Source organism: Lynx canadensis, chromosome C2, assembly GCF_007474595.2.
Source record: "Lynx canadensis isolate LIC74 chromosome C2, mLynCan4.pri.v2, whole genome shotgun sequence".
NCBI lineage: Eukaryota > Metazoa > Chordata > Mammalia > Carnivora > Felidae > Lynx > Lynx canadensis.
In genome coordinates this window covers 89,865,888-89,884,638 of record NC_044311.2, presented here as the reverse complement: position 1 = coordinate 89,884,638, position 18,751 = coordinate 89,865,888, and the positions used below count along the sequence as shown (strand labels likewise).

Here is an 18,751-nt window from a genome sequence, read left to right as displayed (position 1 = left end):
TCCCATGACACAATCCAACAATTGTGCTACTAGGTAAATACTCAATAGATTTCAAAATGCAAAATTATTTTTTTTGTCCGCATGAAAACAGCACAAAAATAATTACAGCATCTTTATTCATAGTCATCCCAAGTTGGAAACAACCAAGATGTCCTTCGATAGGTAAATGGATAAACACACCAGTGCATCCGTGCAATGGAATACTATTCAGAAATCAAAAGGAATGAGCTATCAAGCCATACAAAGACATGGATAAATTTTAAATGCAGACTGCTAATTGAAAGAACATAGTGAGACAGAAACTGTTATTGAAAGGAAAAAATTATCGGAAAAATGTTCACTATGAACGGAGAGTAAAAAAATCCTCTCCCAAGAAAGCTGTACAAGCTATAAAAAAAGACATACCAGTGTCATACAAATATTCCTAAGCATTTTTGCTCCCTTTATTATTTATTTAACCAGTCAACTCCTCCCACAGAGTCATAAATCAAGTAATTCTTTTGCTAAAAGAGAACTCAAACTTTCCCCTTTTGGCTCAATGGAATTTACTCCACTCAGTCACTAGACGGTGCTTCCAGCTTCCTTGGACCAACCTGCTTCTGAAGCAAAGAACAGGTTTATTGACTTCAGGTTGCTACTAACCATCTCACCAGAGAACATTTGGGAAATAGATTTTTTTTTTTTGCCCAGCTTTTTAATGAAGCAAATTAATTTTGTTCTTAACTTTAAAGACACTTTGGTGCCTTATAAAAAGAAATACAAGATAATTTCCTTTAGGGTAATGTAGAAAGTTCTAGTTTTCCATTACCTCCGACATTAATGATCAAATCATCAGACTTCACAGAAAAACATCCATTTCTCTTTTTTCTAAAAAACCTCATTCCTCAGTTTCAGCTATTGATTCTTTGCTATCTATTTTTATTAGAAGTCTTCCAGAAGTTCTGGAACTTCCAAGATAAAAATCTCCTTACTAATACAAGGGTGCCACCTAGTGGTGACTATGGGTAAATGCATGCTACAGAAAATGCAAGTGCGCATCTCCCATTTCAATTCTGCTTTGTGATGTGGATTTCAAAATGCATCGGGAGGAAAGATTTACTGAAACTACCATACTTGTAACAAGTTTCCTAATACTAATACATAGGTATGTTGTAAGATCTATCCTATCCTCCTTTTCTATCACCACTCAGATAACTAAAATTCATCTCTGAAGCTGCCTTAATTTCAAAGAATGTCAGAACATCAAGGTGCAAGAACATTAATCTATTAGCTAGGCCAACCTCTAGCTTTTCAGATGTGAAAACTAAGGCCTAGCGAGAGGAAGCCTGACTTGTCAACAACTAGTTGTGTTTCCAACACACCTGGTTTGCCTTAGCTTGGTTCCTAAGGGACTGGATGGTATAGTATCTTATAGAGAAGACACTTTAAATAACTCAGTAACAGTTCTGCGTTCAAACCAACCCCCTCCCTAGCTGCTCCTACAAGGATGGCAGAGGGTAAAATTCCCCATCTAGGCTCTCTTCATGGCTTTCCCTTCTGAATTCTGACTGGGAACAGAAACCCTCAGAATTGAAGTTTTCCCACTAGTCACCAATGGAGATGCTGCTACAGCTTACTGACTGCTGGCCAGGTGCCAGGCGGTACACATGAGCTCTGGGTAAGTCTCCAACCTTCCCTGCTCAGGCACTTGGGGCTCCTAATGAGCATGCTCTATTTATTTCTCCCTTCCCTTCATCTCAGTACATTCACACGGAGCAAGAAACAACTGACAGAGCTGGGTGTTCCAGGCAAAAGAGACTGTACGTACAAATTATGGAGGTGTGAAAACACAAAGTTTATTCAGAGAACAAGTGCTTTAGCTTTGGGTGCCAGGAGCAGAAGATGCAGGTGCTAAAACTATCTGTCCTTCCTCTTGGCTTCGTGTCTGAAGGGAGGACGCAAAATTTGATCAGGAGGCAACACAATGAACGAAGAGCCAAGGCAGGAGACTGAGCCAGGCTGGTGTGAAGGGCTTGACTGATTTGGGAAAGACTACGGTTTGACCATGGTCAGTCTTCACAGAGCTCTGGTTGTCAGACACTGGGAAATGACTGTACTTAATAAATGACAAAGGCAGAATTGCAAAAATGTGAAGATTGACTTTGGCAACTTCCTGCCCAAGTCTCTAACCCTCCCCTTGCACGCTCTCCAGTGGGAGCCTTGGAAGCCTCTGGGCAGGGGAGACAGGATAGCCTGACGGGAAAGGTTAAGTCCATTATCCCACCTCAAAGGGCTCCTTCTTCCCTCAGCCATTAGCACCACTAAGCATGCCCCCCAGACAAAAAAAACAACAACAACAACAAAAAAACAACAAAAAAAACACCTGAATCTCAGTCCGAAACATTTTTTATTCATTTTTGTGAGGTGGTTGAACACACTAGGAACAGGGTGGAAGAGAGTCAACGAGGTCCATGCGAAGCTGTGTCAGCTCCCAGTAACAAAGCGGGGGGGGGGGGGGGCCTCAGAATCCAAAGTTTGTACTTTGGAAATATGGCTATTTTTATACTGTTTGTAGTTTGATACTCATTCCCTTTCTGATCTTCCTATTTGGTAAAGTTCATTCAAAAAATGTCAACTAACCTAAGTGGAACTAGAGAAAGCAGTTTTTGTCCAAAGCCATACCCCTGAGGACTGGGCAGGTACAGGGGTGGAAACAGAATCAGGTAAGTGAATCCAGAGGAATTACCCCTTCCCTCCGGGATGCTTCCTTCCGGAGTTCTCTTACACTACAATTTGGAGGGTCCTGGGCCTGGTTTTAATAATATGTGATGACAGTTCCTTCACAATACTGTACTGTAAATGACTGTTAGCTTAAAGTGGGGGACAGTAGCGTTAACGGTTTGGAGAGGAGCTGGTTCACTCTAATTGGCGGAAGGGAAAAGATTTCTGGCAGGAGCTGTGGTCTTCTGGTGCTCATCTCCCTAACAGCTGCTCCTCTTCCTCCCTGGCACCATTTGTTACGTAGCAGAATCGGTTTTGAAGCCACATGCTACCTACTAATATTAAGGCAAATGCAAATTTCTTAAAATTCACTTTTTAAAAATAAGCAAAGAAAACGTGCCATTAGTTTGAAAGAAGAGGGCAAGCCGGCACATAGAACAAGTATTTGAAACCAGAAATACAGAATATTTCAGGAAAAGGGGTTCTGTCCTTGTCTATCAAAGTGCTAATACTCACCTTTAGACATAGTACCCTCTGGGCTATGATTGAGCTCCTGTTCTACACTTTTCAATCAAGAGAACTTCCAAAGCTATTTATATTGACGGTATAATTTTCAACATGAAGGTTCACCAAATGCACAATGCCGCATCTTACCAAGAGTATCTTCAGCTCCAGTCCCTCTACCTCTACTTTCCATCCCAACAAAGAGGGAGAACCATACTCCGTAGTTAGCTGACAGCCACCCATATACCTCTTCCACAACCTAATTTGCAACACAACACAGGAAAACAGGTAATGCCTTCTTTCAGTACAAACTATATACCATATGAATAAAGAAATCAGAACCCTTCTTGGCAGTCTTGTGAAAGGTAAGTCTCAAAGTGGTTTTTTGTTTTTTTTAATTCTCATTTCCAAAAAGAAAAGTATTGCATAAACATAAAGCACTACAAATCTTGGGTTGAGGGCTGCAACCACAGCATTTACACCTTGTCCCAGAGAAAAGCAAATACTGCATTGTTTCACACATACATGGAATCTGAGGGAAAAAAACAAAAAACAAAACCAAACTCACAGATACAGAGAACAGATTGGTGGGTGCCAGAGGCTGGGGGTGGGGGAAATCAGTGAAAGAGGTCAAAAGGTATGAACTTCCAGCTCTAAGATAAAGAAGTCCTGGGAATGTAATGTACAGCATGGTGACTATAATTAATACTATATTTTTTATCAAAGTTACTAAGAGAGTAATCTTAAAAGTTCCCATCACAAGAAAAAAAATATAACTATGTGAGGTGAGGGACATTAACTAATAAACTTATTGTGGTCATCATTTTGCAATGTATACATATATCGAATTGCTATGTTGTACACCTGAAACAAATACAACGTTATAGGTCAATTATATTTTACTTAAAAAAAGAAATACATCCTCAATACGTGTTCAAAATCATTCCCCCCAACCTCAAAAAGAGCTCCCATCTCTATATTATCAATGGAGAACAAACAACCTACTTGGAAATAACTGGGGCATGGGAACACTTCTGCACAGATAGAAGGTTTGACTTCTCAGAAACAAGCCCCTCATACAGAATTTTAGTTTATTGTTTCTGGAGGCTGTTTTTGCCACGTTGCATTGTCACAACCATGAATCAGAAGCAGCTCCAACCCATACAGTCCTGAAGCACTCACTTACACAGAAACTATAATTTAAGAAAACTAGGAATATGGAAGAATTATACAGATATTCAACCTTACATCAGGGACAGAAACTTCTAACATTCTATGACATTACTGTTGTTTTAGTTAATAACAATAGCTCCCATTTGGGGCTGGGCAGTTTTCAGTATTACCATGTTTTGGACATCATGCTAAGTATTTCTCATGCATGTCCCCTTTCGTTTGCACAACAACCCTACAAGATGGATATCATCCCCCTTTAACTGATGAGGAAATAAAGATGCAGAGACGGAGTTACTTCCTGGAAGTCACACAGCCAATAAACAACCCAGGACTGACTGAGGTCCAGACTTTCCATGTATCTAAAGGTATCTAAATGTAATCTAAAAATATCTCAAGGCTCCAAAACAAGTTGTAAAAGACGAAATTCTCAGAGTGAAAAGTTTTACAAAGCCACAAGAAAAGAACCAGCATTCTAAAACTAAACTTAAATTGTAGGAGTGAAAAAAAAGGACTGCCTTTAGATTAATGCCAGAAACAGCTTATTTACTATTATTTATTTTCTAAAAGAACTGAACACATTTTGAAACCATTTTTGGAAAATGTCACCGGAATTTGGTAAGTGTATGATCAAATGTTCACCGAGCTTCCACTAGGCGGCCTGTATCGTGAGGTGGCGGGATACAGAAATCAGTAAGAAACAGTTCTCATGTCTCAAAGACTCAGTGGTGCTGGTGGGGGATACAGGTACAGTGACAGACCATAATACACAGCAGAAGGTACAACAACAGCGAGGTGTCGGCTATTACACAGAAGTGAGGAAAGGTACCTAATGTAGCCAGTGGCTGTAGGAAAGTTTACTGGAGGAAAAGCAGCGAAGAGCTGCCAGCCAGAGGGGGTGGGCTTCTCATTCCAGAAAGCAAGGCCTGGCCACAGACCAGAGGCAAGAAGCAGTGGGGAGACCCACAAAAAGGCCAGGGTGGCTGAAGCATGGAGTGAGAGGCAGGGCACAGGGAAGGCTGGGAAGGGTGGGCAGGCTCCAAATCATGACGAAGTTTAAACCAGTGAACGGTTTTAAGCAAGGAAGCCACAGGCTCAGAATTATCTTTTAACTAACTCCCTCAAGGGCTGTGCATGGGCTTAGAGTCACACAGCCAAAGGTTCAACTTCTGGCTCTAGGGCTTATTAACTGTGAACTTTGGCAAGACTGAAAACCTTCTAAGCTTCAGTCTTGTCACCTGTAAAAAGGGAAGTAAATGAGGTAATGAGTCTAAAGCACTGGACCATAGTAAATGCTCAATGAAGGGTAGCTCTTATTATTACTGTTAATATTGCAAGCCTAGAAGTTCAGGGAGATCCAAAAGGGAGTCCAGATGACACACACTGATGCCCTGAACAGTGATGAAAAACAGGACAATCTGAGAAATATTCAGGAAACAGAAATGATAAAATCTGATGATTACCAGGTTATGGAGACCGGCCCTGCATCACACTCTGCACTGACAGTGTGGAGCCTGCTTGGGCTCTCTCAATCTCTCTCTCTGCTCTCTCAATCTCTCTCTCTCTGCTTGGGCTCTCAATCTCTCTCTCTCTCTCCCTGCACCTCCCCTGCTTGCTTGCTCTAGTTCTCTCTCTCTAAATAAATAGATAAACATTAAAAAAAAATATGGTAAAAGGGACAGAGAGGAATTAAGTAGTGATAAGGGAGGAATGTAGGGTCAAAGGTTAAGTTTATTTTTAGAATGGTGCACCCCTGAGCATTCTGTGAGCTGAGAAGGAAGAGGTAGATGACAAAGAATGAGGATGCAGGAGACAGAATCACTGACAGAGAAGGTCCTTGAGGAATTAAGAAGGAATTTTTTCTTTTTAAATTTTTTAATGTTTATTTTTGAGAGAGAGAAATACAGAGCGGGGAAGAGGCGGAGGGGCAGAGAGGGAGACACAGAATCAATCCAAAGCAGGCTCCAGGCTCTCAGCTGTCAGCACAGAGCCTGATGCGGGGCTCGAACCCACAAACCGTGAGATCATGACCTGAGCTGAGTGAAGTAGGGCACTTAACTGACTGAACCACCCAAGCACCCTGAATTAGGAAGGTATTTTTAAGTATCTGCGATGTGTCAAGTACCACGCTAGGCCCTGGGGACACTTGTCCACAAACCATCAGAACAGAGTGTAGCGTGAACACTAGTCTGCAGAGTGCATCCGACCAGCGGAGCTCAGAAGGCTGCCCATCTGACTGTGGGTTTCCTGAACCCAAGCTGGTGCCTGCTCACATTCTACTCTCACTGTCCAATCCACTGTCTGGCACCCACCACCTGCCAGGCATTCAGTAATGTTCTTGGTGCGAATAAATATACTGGTCAGAAACTTTATTTCTAGGGATAGAACTTTATTATAAACAGGTATGAAAATACATTGTAAGATAAAAGGAATTGGGGCATTAAAATACAATGAAATAATAATAATTAAAGTGTAGCACACATGCTTAGAAAACATGCATCTAAGAGCTTTGTACAGGGGCAGCTGAAGGTTAAGAGAATGGAGAGAATGGGGCACAGGGTTCAATCATGTGGGAAAGGCCTAAAGTGATTCCAGAACTCTCTCGGGCCAAATGTGGCCCCTCATCTACAAGCTTATGCTTAAACTTCATTCAACCATCTAAGAAGGGGCAAAATTTTTCATCTCAAAATTGTAGATAAAGGATTAAAAAGGAAATGTGTGTGAAATTACACATCAGCTAAAACCCATTTACTGGCTATGTGACATGGCCCAGGTCCTACAACTTCTGAGAAAGCAGATCATGTGACAGATGAGACCCCCCCCCCCCCCAAGCCCCTTTCAAATCTCTTGCTCAAAGGTTTAGCAAGCAATACTTGCTAAAGCAGTATTTCTTAACTTTTGGGGGATCACACATTCCTGTGGGAATCTAATGAAAGCTATATATTCTATCCAGCTGCCCCTAAAATAAATATAGACACATGCACACAAAATTCTGCAAATCATTGGGACAAACTCCTGACTGTAAACCTCTGTCCTAGCGGGAAATTAGCTGAGGTGCAACTCTTTACAATGAAGATGTTTTGTCTTCCTTAAAAGTAATGGAGCCAGATATCAGAGTTACTGTGCAAGACCTAAGGTAGATAGCTTGCTGTGTGTCCACTTGTGTGTCCTTTTTATTTTTTAAAGTTTATTTTTATTTATTTTTGAGAGAGAGAGAGAGAGAGAGAGAGAGCGAGCACAAGTTGGGGAAGGACAGAGAGAGGGAGACACAGAATCCGAGGCAGGCTCTAGGCTCTGAGCTGTCAGCACAGAGCCCGACATGGGGCTCAAACTCATGGACAGTGAGATCATGACCTGAGCCAAAGTCAGACACTTTATCGACTGAGCCACCCAGGGGCCTCCACTTATGTGTCCTTTTGAACTAAGTCTCCTCATCTCTAAACTCCACAGTGCCAAATGCAGTGCCCTGAATATAGCAGGTACCCACTTAATTTGTGAATCTGGATCCATGGTTCTTGAGTTTTCAGACCTGTGGTGCTTTCCCAGGTCAACTGCAAACCCTCCCTCCCTTTCAGAGACAAATCCAGATGCACAGCAACAACTATGGGCTTACTCTACAGGATCTGTCAACTTTCCAAAATTCATTTCTATTTAGAGGGGTGTAACCCACCCCAGACAAGAAGTTATACCTCAGTTCCAGACCAGAATTTGATGACCCTCTCTTTCCTCCAAAAAGAAAACACACTGTATCTGCTTTTCATAGAAATCCCTTACATTTATATAACTTTATATTTATATTTTTCCAATCTCTCTCACACACATTCAATATTCATTTGGGACACAGGCAATATACCTGGTACTCCATTTTAAACATAAAGAAAGAAAATATAATATTTAAGTGATCATAAAGAGGGCTTTCTACATAGTCCGGAACCAGGACTCCAAGTCACATTTTAATAAATATGCTAGTGTTTCTGTCACCCATGAAACGAGACTGACAGAGTGAAATGCTTGTGACATTTAGTAAATTGTTCAGTAATAACATCTAAATAGTACCTATCATTTCAGAAACCAAGAGCCATACCAGTGTAAGCAATTTTATATACAATGATTAAATAGTTTAGTTTTTCCAATATTCAGTAATAATCAAACTGACCTATTATTTATGACTTCAAAAAAAAAAAAAAGCAAAATCCACTGCATAGTAGGGGAAAAATTCCATACTTACCTACTGCACAATGTAAAATCTAGAGACAAAAAAGGGAGAGGAAAGAATTAGTAAAGATCAATAACAATATAGTTTATATAAACTAGCCTTTCAGTATTGAATTTGAAAAATAAACATTCCATTTTTACACCTGGCTATTTAACAAAATGTAAATTCTTATTTATTTTTGTTTGTTTGTTCATTTTTAGTTTCTGTATCTGTGGAAAATTTTGTAAGGAGTAAATCTGACCCAGTAGTCTACCAGATGTTAAGGATCTCTTTTTTAATACATGAACTTGTAAAAACAGTAGATGTACATCTCCCATGTCCCACATTCTACAGAACTGTCAGACTATAGAATACAGGGTTAGAAGAGCCTTTTTTGGCTCTTCTTATCCAGCAGGTCCTTCAATGCAGACATTCATTCAACCTACAAAGCTCCAAACTCAGACTCCATCTTGTCTCATTTGGTGACCTCATTACAGGCATATTCCCAGTCCAATCTGCTACCCTAGATCTCTTTATGCTCCAAGCCCACATTGCAAACTGCCTTTGCACCCCTCCATCCAGGTGTACCAGCAGTGGCTCAAATATGGCATGCCTCTTCAAGAAACTCATGCTTTTCTTCCTTCACGGCTGCTATGCCTCTTGATCATCAACTTCCCAGTCTCCCAAATTCAGCTATTTTCCTTTCCCTCACCTATAAGTCCTATTGATTTCCAAGTCCTGCTAATACTTGTGGCATCTGCCTTCAGGGTTTTTATTTCCAGTGCTTTAGGTGTGATTGCTATCTCTTTTCCATCTCAGTGGCCATCCAAGTGGCCAATTTGGTCATTCTAAATTGCCTTCCAATTCATCCTGTGTGTGGCATTGCTTTAACCCTGGTGATGGTTGTGGTAAAGAAGTAATCCGAGGACCTGGGTTCAAGATGGTGGTGTAGCAAGATCCTAAATGTACCTCTTCCATGGACACAACAAATCTAAAACTAAATGTGGAATAATTCCTTCTGAAAGGGACCTGAAAGTTCAATGAACAGAGCCTCCACAATAAAGGATAAAAGGATAGCATCAAGATGGGAAAGAGGGGGCAGAAACACAGACTTGCTAGGGAATGAAACAAACCCTAACTATGGTGATCATAACTGGGAGGGACATTAAAGGAACAGACTTTTTCCCAGAGGATCAAAATACCTGAGGTCTATATCTGGCACCAAATCCTTAGATCTTGAATGGGAGTGATGAGCCCTCAAAACACTAGGCTCTGAAAATCAACAGGGATCACCTTCAGGAAGACTATAAAACTGCAGGGAATAGAAAATCTGCTCTTAAAGGGCTGATATGCAGACTCACTCAACCCAGAAACCAGCACAAAAATACCAACTTGAATAGTACATGGACCACAGGTAAAGGAGAATCATTTGCTAACCTAAAACGGCAGGAACTTTCCCTGGAAACAAACACTGGTAGGAGGAATTTTTGCGATTCAAGTCTGCCTTACTAATATGGGCACTGGTAGGCACTATTTTGGAATCCTCTAACATACTAGTGACAGTAAACACAGCCAGCAGAGAACCCTTCCCACAGACACACTGCAGCAGTTGTGGACACAACCTGCAGCCCAACCAAGTGCCAGCCCAGCCCACCAACATACCACAGCCCTGGGCCCTGCCACAACAGAAGGACAACACAGCCCACACAGGGGACACTCCTTGAACACCTGGTTCTAGTGATTGGGAGACTGTGTTTCTGGGCCCAATAGTGCATCTTCTATGTAAAGCCACTCATTCAAAACTGGGAGAGGTAGGTGACTTTCCTAATACATAGGAACAAACACAAAGAGTTAGGCAAAATGAGGAAACAGACTATGTATCCAAAAAGAACATGCCAAAATCTCAGGGTAAGAACTAAACAAAACACAGATAAGCAATCAACCTGATGAAAAGTTCAAAGAAATTATCATACAGATGTTCAGTGAACTCAGCACAAGAATGGTTGAACAGAGTAAGAAGTTCAACAAAGAGATAGAAGGTATAAGAAAGTATCAAACAGAAGTTTGAAAAATACACTAGAAAGATTCAACAGAAGACTGGACGAAGTAGAAGAATGAATCAGCAAGCTGGAAGACAAAGCAAGGGAACTTACCCAAACAGAACAGCAAAATGAAAAAAAAAAAAAATTAAGATAAGTGAAACAGATAAAGGAGATTAAGAGGTATAAATTTCCAGTTATAAAATAAATTAAGTCATGGAGATGAAAAGTACAGCATAGGGAACATAGTCAAGGTGATATTGTAATAATGTTGTATGGTATAACCGATGACAAAAGCAGCAAGAATATACAGTGTGAAAAAGTCTCTTCAAAACAGGTGCTGGGAAAACTGGACATCTACATACAAAAGAATGAAACTGCATCACTTTCTTACACCATACACAAGAATAAATTCAAAATGGATTAAAGACCTAAATGTGACACCTGAAACCATAAAATTCCTAGAAGAAAACATAGGCTGTAATCTCTCTGACATGTGTGGTAGAAAGATTTCTCTAGATATGCCTTCTTTGGTAAGGAAAACAAAAGCAAAATTAAACTATTGGGACTACACCAAAATAAAAAGCTTTTGCCCTGAGAAGCAAATGGTCAACAAAATAAAAAGACAACCCACTGACTAGGAAAAGATATTTATTCGCAAATGATGTATCTGATAAGGGGTTAATATCCAAAATATATAAAAAGCTTATACAACTTAATACCAAAAAACCCCAAATGATTCAATTAAAAATGGGCAGAGGAGATGAAGAGACGTTTTTCCAGAGAAGACACACAGATGGCCAACACACAGAATAAGATGCTCAACATCACTAATCATCAGGAAAATGCAAATCAAAACCACAGTGAGATATCCCTTCACATCTGTCAGAATGGCTAGAATCAAAAGGACAAGAAATAACATGTATTGGCAGGGAGACTGAGCAAATAGAACCCCTTGTGCACTGTTGGTACGAAGGTAAGCTCATGCAGCCACTGTGGAAAACAGTATGGAGGTTCCTCAAAAAGTTAAAAACAGAATAGAATCACCATATGATCCAGTAATTCCACTACTGGGAATTATCCAAAGGCTATGAAAACACTAATTCAAAAAAATATATGTACCCCCTGTGTTTATTTCTGCATTATTTACAGTAGCCAAGATATGGAAGCAACTTAAGTGTCCGTTGATAGATGAATGGATAAAGACGTTTTATATATACACAGTAGAATATTACCCAGCCATAAAAAAAGAATGAAACCTTGCCATTTGCAATGACATGGACGGATCTAGAGAGTATTATATTAAGTGAAGTCAGTCAGAGAAAGACAAATACCATATGATTTCACTCATATGTGGTATTTAAGAAACAAAACAAAGAAAAAAAGAGACAAAAACAAAAAACCAGACTGTTAACTATAGAAAACAAACTGGTGGTTACCAATGGGGAAGATGGCCAGGGGAGATGACTGAAATAGGTGATGGGGATTTAAGAGTACACTTATGATGACTGTAATGAATAGAACTGTTGAAATATTATGTTGTACACTTGAAACTAATATAATATTGTATGTTAACAATACTTGAATAAAGCTACTTTAGAGAAAGAAAGAAAGAAAAGCCCAAAGGTATCTCCCTAGTTGGTAAAAAAAAAATAAATAAATAAAAGTTGTATGGTAATAGACGGTAACCAGATTCATTCAGGTGAGAACTAAATAATACATAAAATTGTTGAATAACTATTTTATGCACCTGAAGTTAATATAATCGTATATATCAACTATACTTCAATAGTAAACATTGAAAGAAAAAGGTGATGCAATGGATAAATGTTAAGAAGCTCTGGAAGGTTTGGAGCACAAAGGAATCAAGGGCAGAATGAATAGCAAAGGAGCTGCAGCAGTTATTTAAGTGTGGTATAATAATGACCTGCACAGTATGTGAGTTGAGAATACAGGAAAGAAAGAATGTAGCTGCGAATTACTCTGATAAAGAAGTGGTGGGGCTTGGTAATGGGAGTAGGCAGTAGAAGGGGGAAAAAATTCCCAAACTCCAATCTGAATCAAAGAATTATAATGTATTGGCTCCCAGACACCTTAATCACAAGGGCTAAAAAAATATCCACAATTTTAAAAGGGGAGGGAATTGATATAGCTGTTTATTTTGTTAACTGCCCATTTTTTAAATACCAAAAACTACCACAATCATTTAAAAAAAATTTTTTTAATGTTTATTTTTGAGAGAGAGAGAAATACAGAGCCGGGGAGGGCCGGAGGGGCAGAGAGGGAGACACAGAATCCAAAGCAGGCTCCAGGCTCTGAGCTGTCAGCACAGAGCCTGATGTGGGGCTCGAACCCCCAAGCCATGAGATCATGAACTGACGTGAAGTTGGATGTTTAACCAACTGAGCCACCCAGGTGTCCCCACAATCATTTTTTAAGGAACAAAAAATTAAGGAGAACATACCTGAAAACAGTCTTTTGAAAAAAGAAGAGAAGATAGGAAATTAATTAGAATTCTAATTTTAGAAACAGTTCTGAGAATGTAAATTCAAGAAAAAAAAAATTAGCAGACATGTCTCTATGCTCTGACACTTTATCTGGCTACTTCCAAAATATCTTATAATAATTAACACTTTTTCCAGGTTACATAGCACCTTTACAAATGTGGTTTAAAAAAAAAAAGGAAAAAATTAAGAAAAGTGAAGACACTTAAGGGACCTTTAAGACAACATCAAGTGGGATAACATTCACATTGTAGGGCTCTCAGAAGGAGAACAGAGAGAAAGGGCAAGAAAATTATTTGAAAAAATAATGGCTGAAAATTTCCCTAATCTGGGAAAGGAACTGAACACCCAGGTCCAGGATTCCCAGAGTTTCAAATAAGGTATCCCCAAAGAGATCCACACCAAGATACATTATAGTTAAAATGGTAAAAGCTAAGGATTAAGAGAGAATCCTAAAAGCAACAAGAGAAAAACAACTTGTTATGTACAAGGGAAACCAAACCCTACAAGGCTATTACCAAATTTTTCGGTAGAAACTTTACATGCCAGAAGGCATATACAAAGTGCTGAAAGCTAAAAACTTCCATCTCAAATTCTCTGCGTAGCAAAGTTTTCATTCAGAATTGAAGAACAGATTATGAGCTTTCCATGTAAGTAACAGCTAAAAATATTCATCAACAATAAACCAGCCCTACAAGAAATACTAAAGGGACTTCTTTAAGCTGAAGAAAATTGGCACTAATTAGTAAGAAAACATATGAAAGTAAAATTCTCACTGGAAAAGGTAAATATATAAACAAGGTAGTGAATCAATCACTTATCAAGCAAGCATTAAGGTTAAAAGACAAAGTAGTAAACTTAACTGAAATTACAATAATGAATTAAGGGAAGCATAGAAGAAAAAGATACAAAATGTATCATCAAAAATATAAATGTGGGGGAGAAGAGTAAAAAGGTAAAGCTTTGAATTGTGTTTAAAATTAAGTTGCTATCAAATTAAAACAGACTGCTATTTACACAGAATATTTTGTGTGAACCTCAAAGTAACAACAAGGAAAAAATTTAGAGTAAATACACAAAAGAAAATGAGAAAGGAATTTAAACCTAACACTAAAGAAAGCCATCACACCACAAGAAAAGAGAAAAAGAGAAGGAACAGAGAGGAATTACAAAGATAGCCAGAAAACAATTAACAAAATGGCAATAAGTTATTACTTATCAATAATTACTTTAAATATAAATGGACTAAATTCACCAATCTAAAGACACAGAATGGCTAAATATATAAAAAAATGAGACCCATCTATATGCTGCCTACGAGACTCACTTCAGAAGTAAAGGCACAGAGTGAAAGGGAAGGGTTAGAAAAAGATATGCCATGCAAATGGAAATGAAAAGAAAGCTGGAATACCTATCCTCCTATCAGATAAAATGGACTTTAATACAAAGACTATAATAAAAGACAAGAGCATTATATAATGGCACAGGAGTCAATCCAACAAGAAAATATAACATATGCACCCAACATAGGACTGCCAAAACATAGAAAACAAATATTAACAGACCTAAAGGGAGGACCTGAAATCATAAACACAGTAACAGTAGGAGATTTTAATACCCTACTTTCATCAATAGATAGATCATCCAGACAAAAAATCAATTAGGAAACACTAGCCTTAAACAACACATTAGACCTGATGGACTTAATAGATATATACAGAACATTCCATCCCAAAGCAGCAGAAAACACATTCTTCTCAATTGCACATGGAACATTCTCCAGGACAGATCACATGCTGGACCAAAAAACAAGTCTCGATAAAATGAAAAAGATTGACATCATATTATAACCATTTTTTCTGACCACAATGGTATGAAACTAGAAATTAATTACAAGGAAAAAAAAAACCCACAAAAATATGGAGATTAAGCAGCATGCTCCTGAGCAGTCAATAGTTCATCCAAGAAACCAAAGGAGAAATAAAATACCTAGAGACAAATAAACACAAAAATCCAACACATCAAAATCTATGGGATGCAGCAGAAGTGGTTCTAAGAGGGAAGTTCAGAGCAAAACAGGACTACGTCAAGAAACAAAACACCTCAAATAAGCAATCTAACTTTGCACCTAAAGGAACTAGAAAAAGAAGAACAAACAAAGCCTCAAATTAGTAGAAGGAAGAAAATAATAAGATCAGAGTGGAAATAAATGAAATAGAGATTCAAAGCACAATAAAAACAAAACAAAACAAAAAAACAATGAAAGCAAGAGCTGGCTCTTTGAAAAGAGAAAATCAACAAACCCTTAGCTAAACCAAGCAAGAAAAACAGAAGAGAGGGCTCAAATACATAAAATCAGAAATGAAAAAGAAGTTACAATTGAGACCAAGAAATAACAACCTAGAAGAAATGGGTAAATTCCTAGAAACATATAATCTGCCAAGACTGAAACATGAAGAAACAGAAAATCAGAATAGATTGATAACTAGCAAGGAGACTGAAACAGTAATCAAAAACCTCCCAACAAACAAAAGTCCAGGACCAGGTGGCCTCACTGGCAAATTCTACCATTCAAAGAAGACTTAATACCTGTCCTTTTCAAACTCTTCCAAAAAACAGGAGAAAGAAAAGCTTCCAAATGTATTTTATGAGGCCAGCACCACCAACACCAAAATCAGACAAGGACATCACACACAAAAAAGAAATTACCAGGCCAATATCCTTGATAAAAATAGATGTAAAATCCTCAACAAATTTTAGCAAGCTAAATCCAACAATGCATTAAAAGGATCATACACCATGATCCAATGAGATTTATTCTTGGGATGCAAGGATGGTTCAACAGCTGCAAATCAATATGATACATTACATCAACACAGTGAAAAATAAAAATCATATGATCATCTCAATAGATGCAAAAAAAAAAGAGCACTCAACAAAATTCAACATCCATTTATGATAAAAACTCTCAACAAAGTAGGTACAGAGGGAATGTACCTCAACATAATAAAGGGCATAAATGACAATTCTACAGCTAACATATTTTTTTCTTGTATTCAGCAGTGAATAGTTGAAAGCTTTTCCTCTTAAATTTTTTTAATGTGTATTTATTTTTTGAGAGAGAGCAAGCACGAGCAGGGGAGGGGCAGAGAAAGGAGACACAGAATCTGAAGCTGTCAGCACAGAGCCTGATGTGGGGCTCAAACTCATGAACTGTGAGATCATGACCTGAGCTGAAGTCGGATGCTTAGCCAACTGAGCCACCCAGGCACCCCAAAAACTTTTCCTCTTAAGAACAGGAAAAAGACAAGAATGCTCACTCCCCCACAAAACAAATAAATAAATGAGAAAAAAAAAGGATAAATCTACCATATGACCCATCTATTCCACTTCATATTTATGCGAAGAATACAAAAACACTAATTCAAAAAGATACATGCACCCCTATGTTCACTGTAGCATTATTTATAATAGCCAAGATATGAAAACAACCTAAGTGTCCATTAACAGCTGAATGGATAAAGAAGATGTGGCATATTTATAAAATGGCATACTATTCAGCCATAAAAAAGAATGAATCTTGCCATTTGCTACAACATGGATAGACCTTGAGGGCATTATGCTCAACAAAATAAGTCAGGCAGAGAAAGACAAATATCATATGATTTCACTGATATGTAAAAAACAACAAAACAAGTGAACAAAATAAAACAAAAACAACTCACAGAGAACAGACTAATGGTTACCAGAGGGGAAGGGGGCTACGGGGTGGGTGAAAGGGGTGAAGGGGGTCAACGGTATGGCTGGGAACTAGACTTATGGTGACCACTTTGTAGTGTATACAGATATTGAATTGTAAAGCTGTATACCTGAAACTTACATAATAATAAAAATGTAATCTGCACCCATCCATAATATTATTTAATGATCAAAGCTTTTCTGGATGATAAGACCTATCAGCTATTGTAGTACACTTCAGAATTCACATTTCTGTAGCAGTTTATTATTTGGTCCTAACAACAACCCTGGCAGATAGTCAGGACAGTTATCTCTACTTACAGATGAGAAAATCAAGGCTAAGAAAAGCTGCTCAAATTGCCCAAAGTAGTATCCAGGGTCCAGAATCTAGGCTCTATTTCTACTCTACTGATTTTTCTATCATATTATTTTATTGCACATTAGTTAGAAGATATCTGCTGAAGTTATAACTTGACAAGACTTAGCTCATCTAAAATATAAGACCATATACTCAAAAACTGTTATTTCACTAAATTGGGGTGGGGGGGAGTGAAGGAGGCTTGGATTAAAAAAAAATCAAGCTTCACAAATTTGTTGATAATTGACAAGAAAAGCATTATTACACTGCAAATCTTATAATCTTTTTCAAAAGAAAACACTGCTAAGAATCTCAAATGTGTGAATATGACAAGATAAACTGGACCTCCTGCTGCAAAGTTGAGGAAAACTAAGATGTCTATAGATTTAAATGAGGAATGAAAGACATGAATAAAGAGCATGCTGAGACAAGACAAATGACAGTGCACAAATAGAAAACCTATCCACGTATGTGGTAAGGCACCCATCCAGGCAGCTGATTAACAATTGGACATTACAGCAAAGGATATACAGTTGATCCTTACACAACAATAGTTTGAACTGCATGGGTCCACTTACACTCAGATTTTTTTCAATAAACACATATTTTATATAGTGATTAAAAAGATAGAGGTTGCCAAATATTTACAAGTGAAGAGAAGGTGGAAGAAACATATGGAGAAAGCTGGGACAGTAGGGCTCTTGGTTGCTCCTGGCACTCCTTACCATACCACCCACGTTGGGGAAGCTGGGTTCACTGAAGTCTTCAACTGAGAGACGCTAAGGAACCAGCTCTGGGGAGGGATTCTCAACAAAATGGCAGGGCCAGTCACTGGCCAGAGTGGTCCAAGGACCACAGAATGATAACCTGGAGTTCCAGAAGAACTCTGGGTGCAGGATAGCATCAGGCAGAAACCTAGGTTGCAGAGAGAAAAAGCAGGGAGGGGGCGCTGTCCACGGTGCTGAAAACTCTCTAAGGCTGGGAACCAATACCCAAGGGGAACTGGCCTCTCTTGGCTTGCCAGCATTTCCCACAAGCAGAAACTGTATTAGAACTATGTAAAGGGGGGTCAGGTGAAGCAAGTGACCTACAGAGAAGGTCTAAAAGTGCTCTGCCTTTGCCAGTTCTGACTTCCCCTGAACTGTGCTTAGAATGAGGTTTCCTACATTCCTGGGAAGAGGAGCACAGACCGGGTATGACTCCAGGATCCAGCTTTGCTAACTTTGGGTGGGGATGAGGAGAGGTGTGGTGCCTCACTCTACTAATGTACTGTACAATAACTGCATTTTCTCTTCCTTATAATTTATCAACTGTTTATGTTATTGGTAAAGCTTCTGGCCAATAGTAGGCTATTAGGAGTTAAGTTTTTGGGGAGTCAAAAGTTATCCATGGATTTTCAACTGCATAGGAGGTTGGTGCCCCAACCTCTGTGTTGTGTAAGCATCAACTGTAGAGTGCTTAAGGGCTATCACGTTTTCTTTGTGTGACAGAATAGCAAGTCTTAGTCCTAGTAGACTCTATCTCCCCTTTTTAATCACATATA

At 38.8% G+C, this 18,751-nt stretch overlaps 1 protein-coding gene across 1 annotated transcript in view; it reads right to left on the bottom strand.

The window, feature by feature from the left end:
- HACD2 (3-hydroxyacyl-CoA dehydratase 2) overlaps positions 1-18,751 on the bottom strand; it is a 104,840-nt gene that overhangs the window by 70,424 nt on the left and 15,665 nt on the right. The window contains exon 3 of the mRNA XM_030330670.2: positions 8,603-8,621. Within this exon, the coding sequence (XP_030186530.1) occupies positions 8,603-8,621 (19 nt within the window). The remainder of the gene's footprint in view (positions 1-8,602; positions 8,622-18,751) is intronic.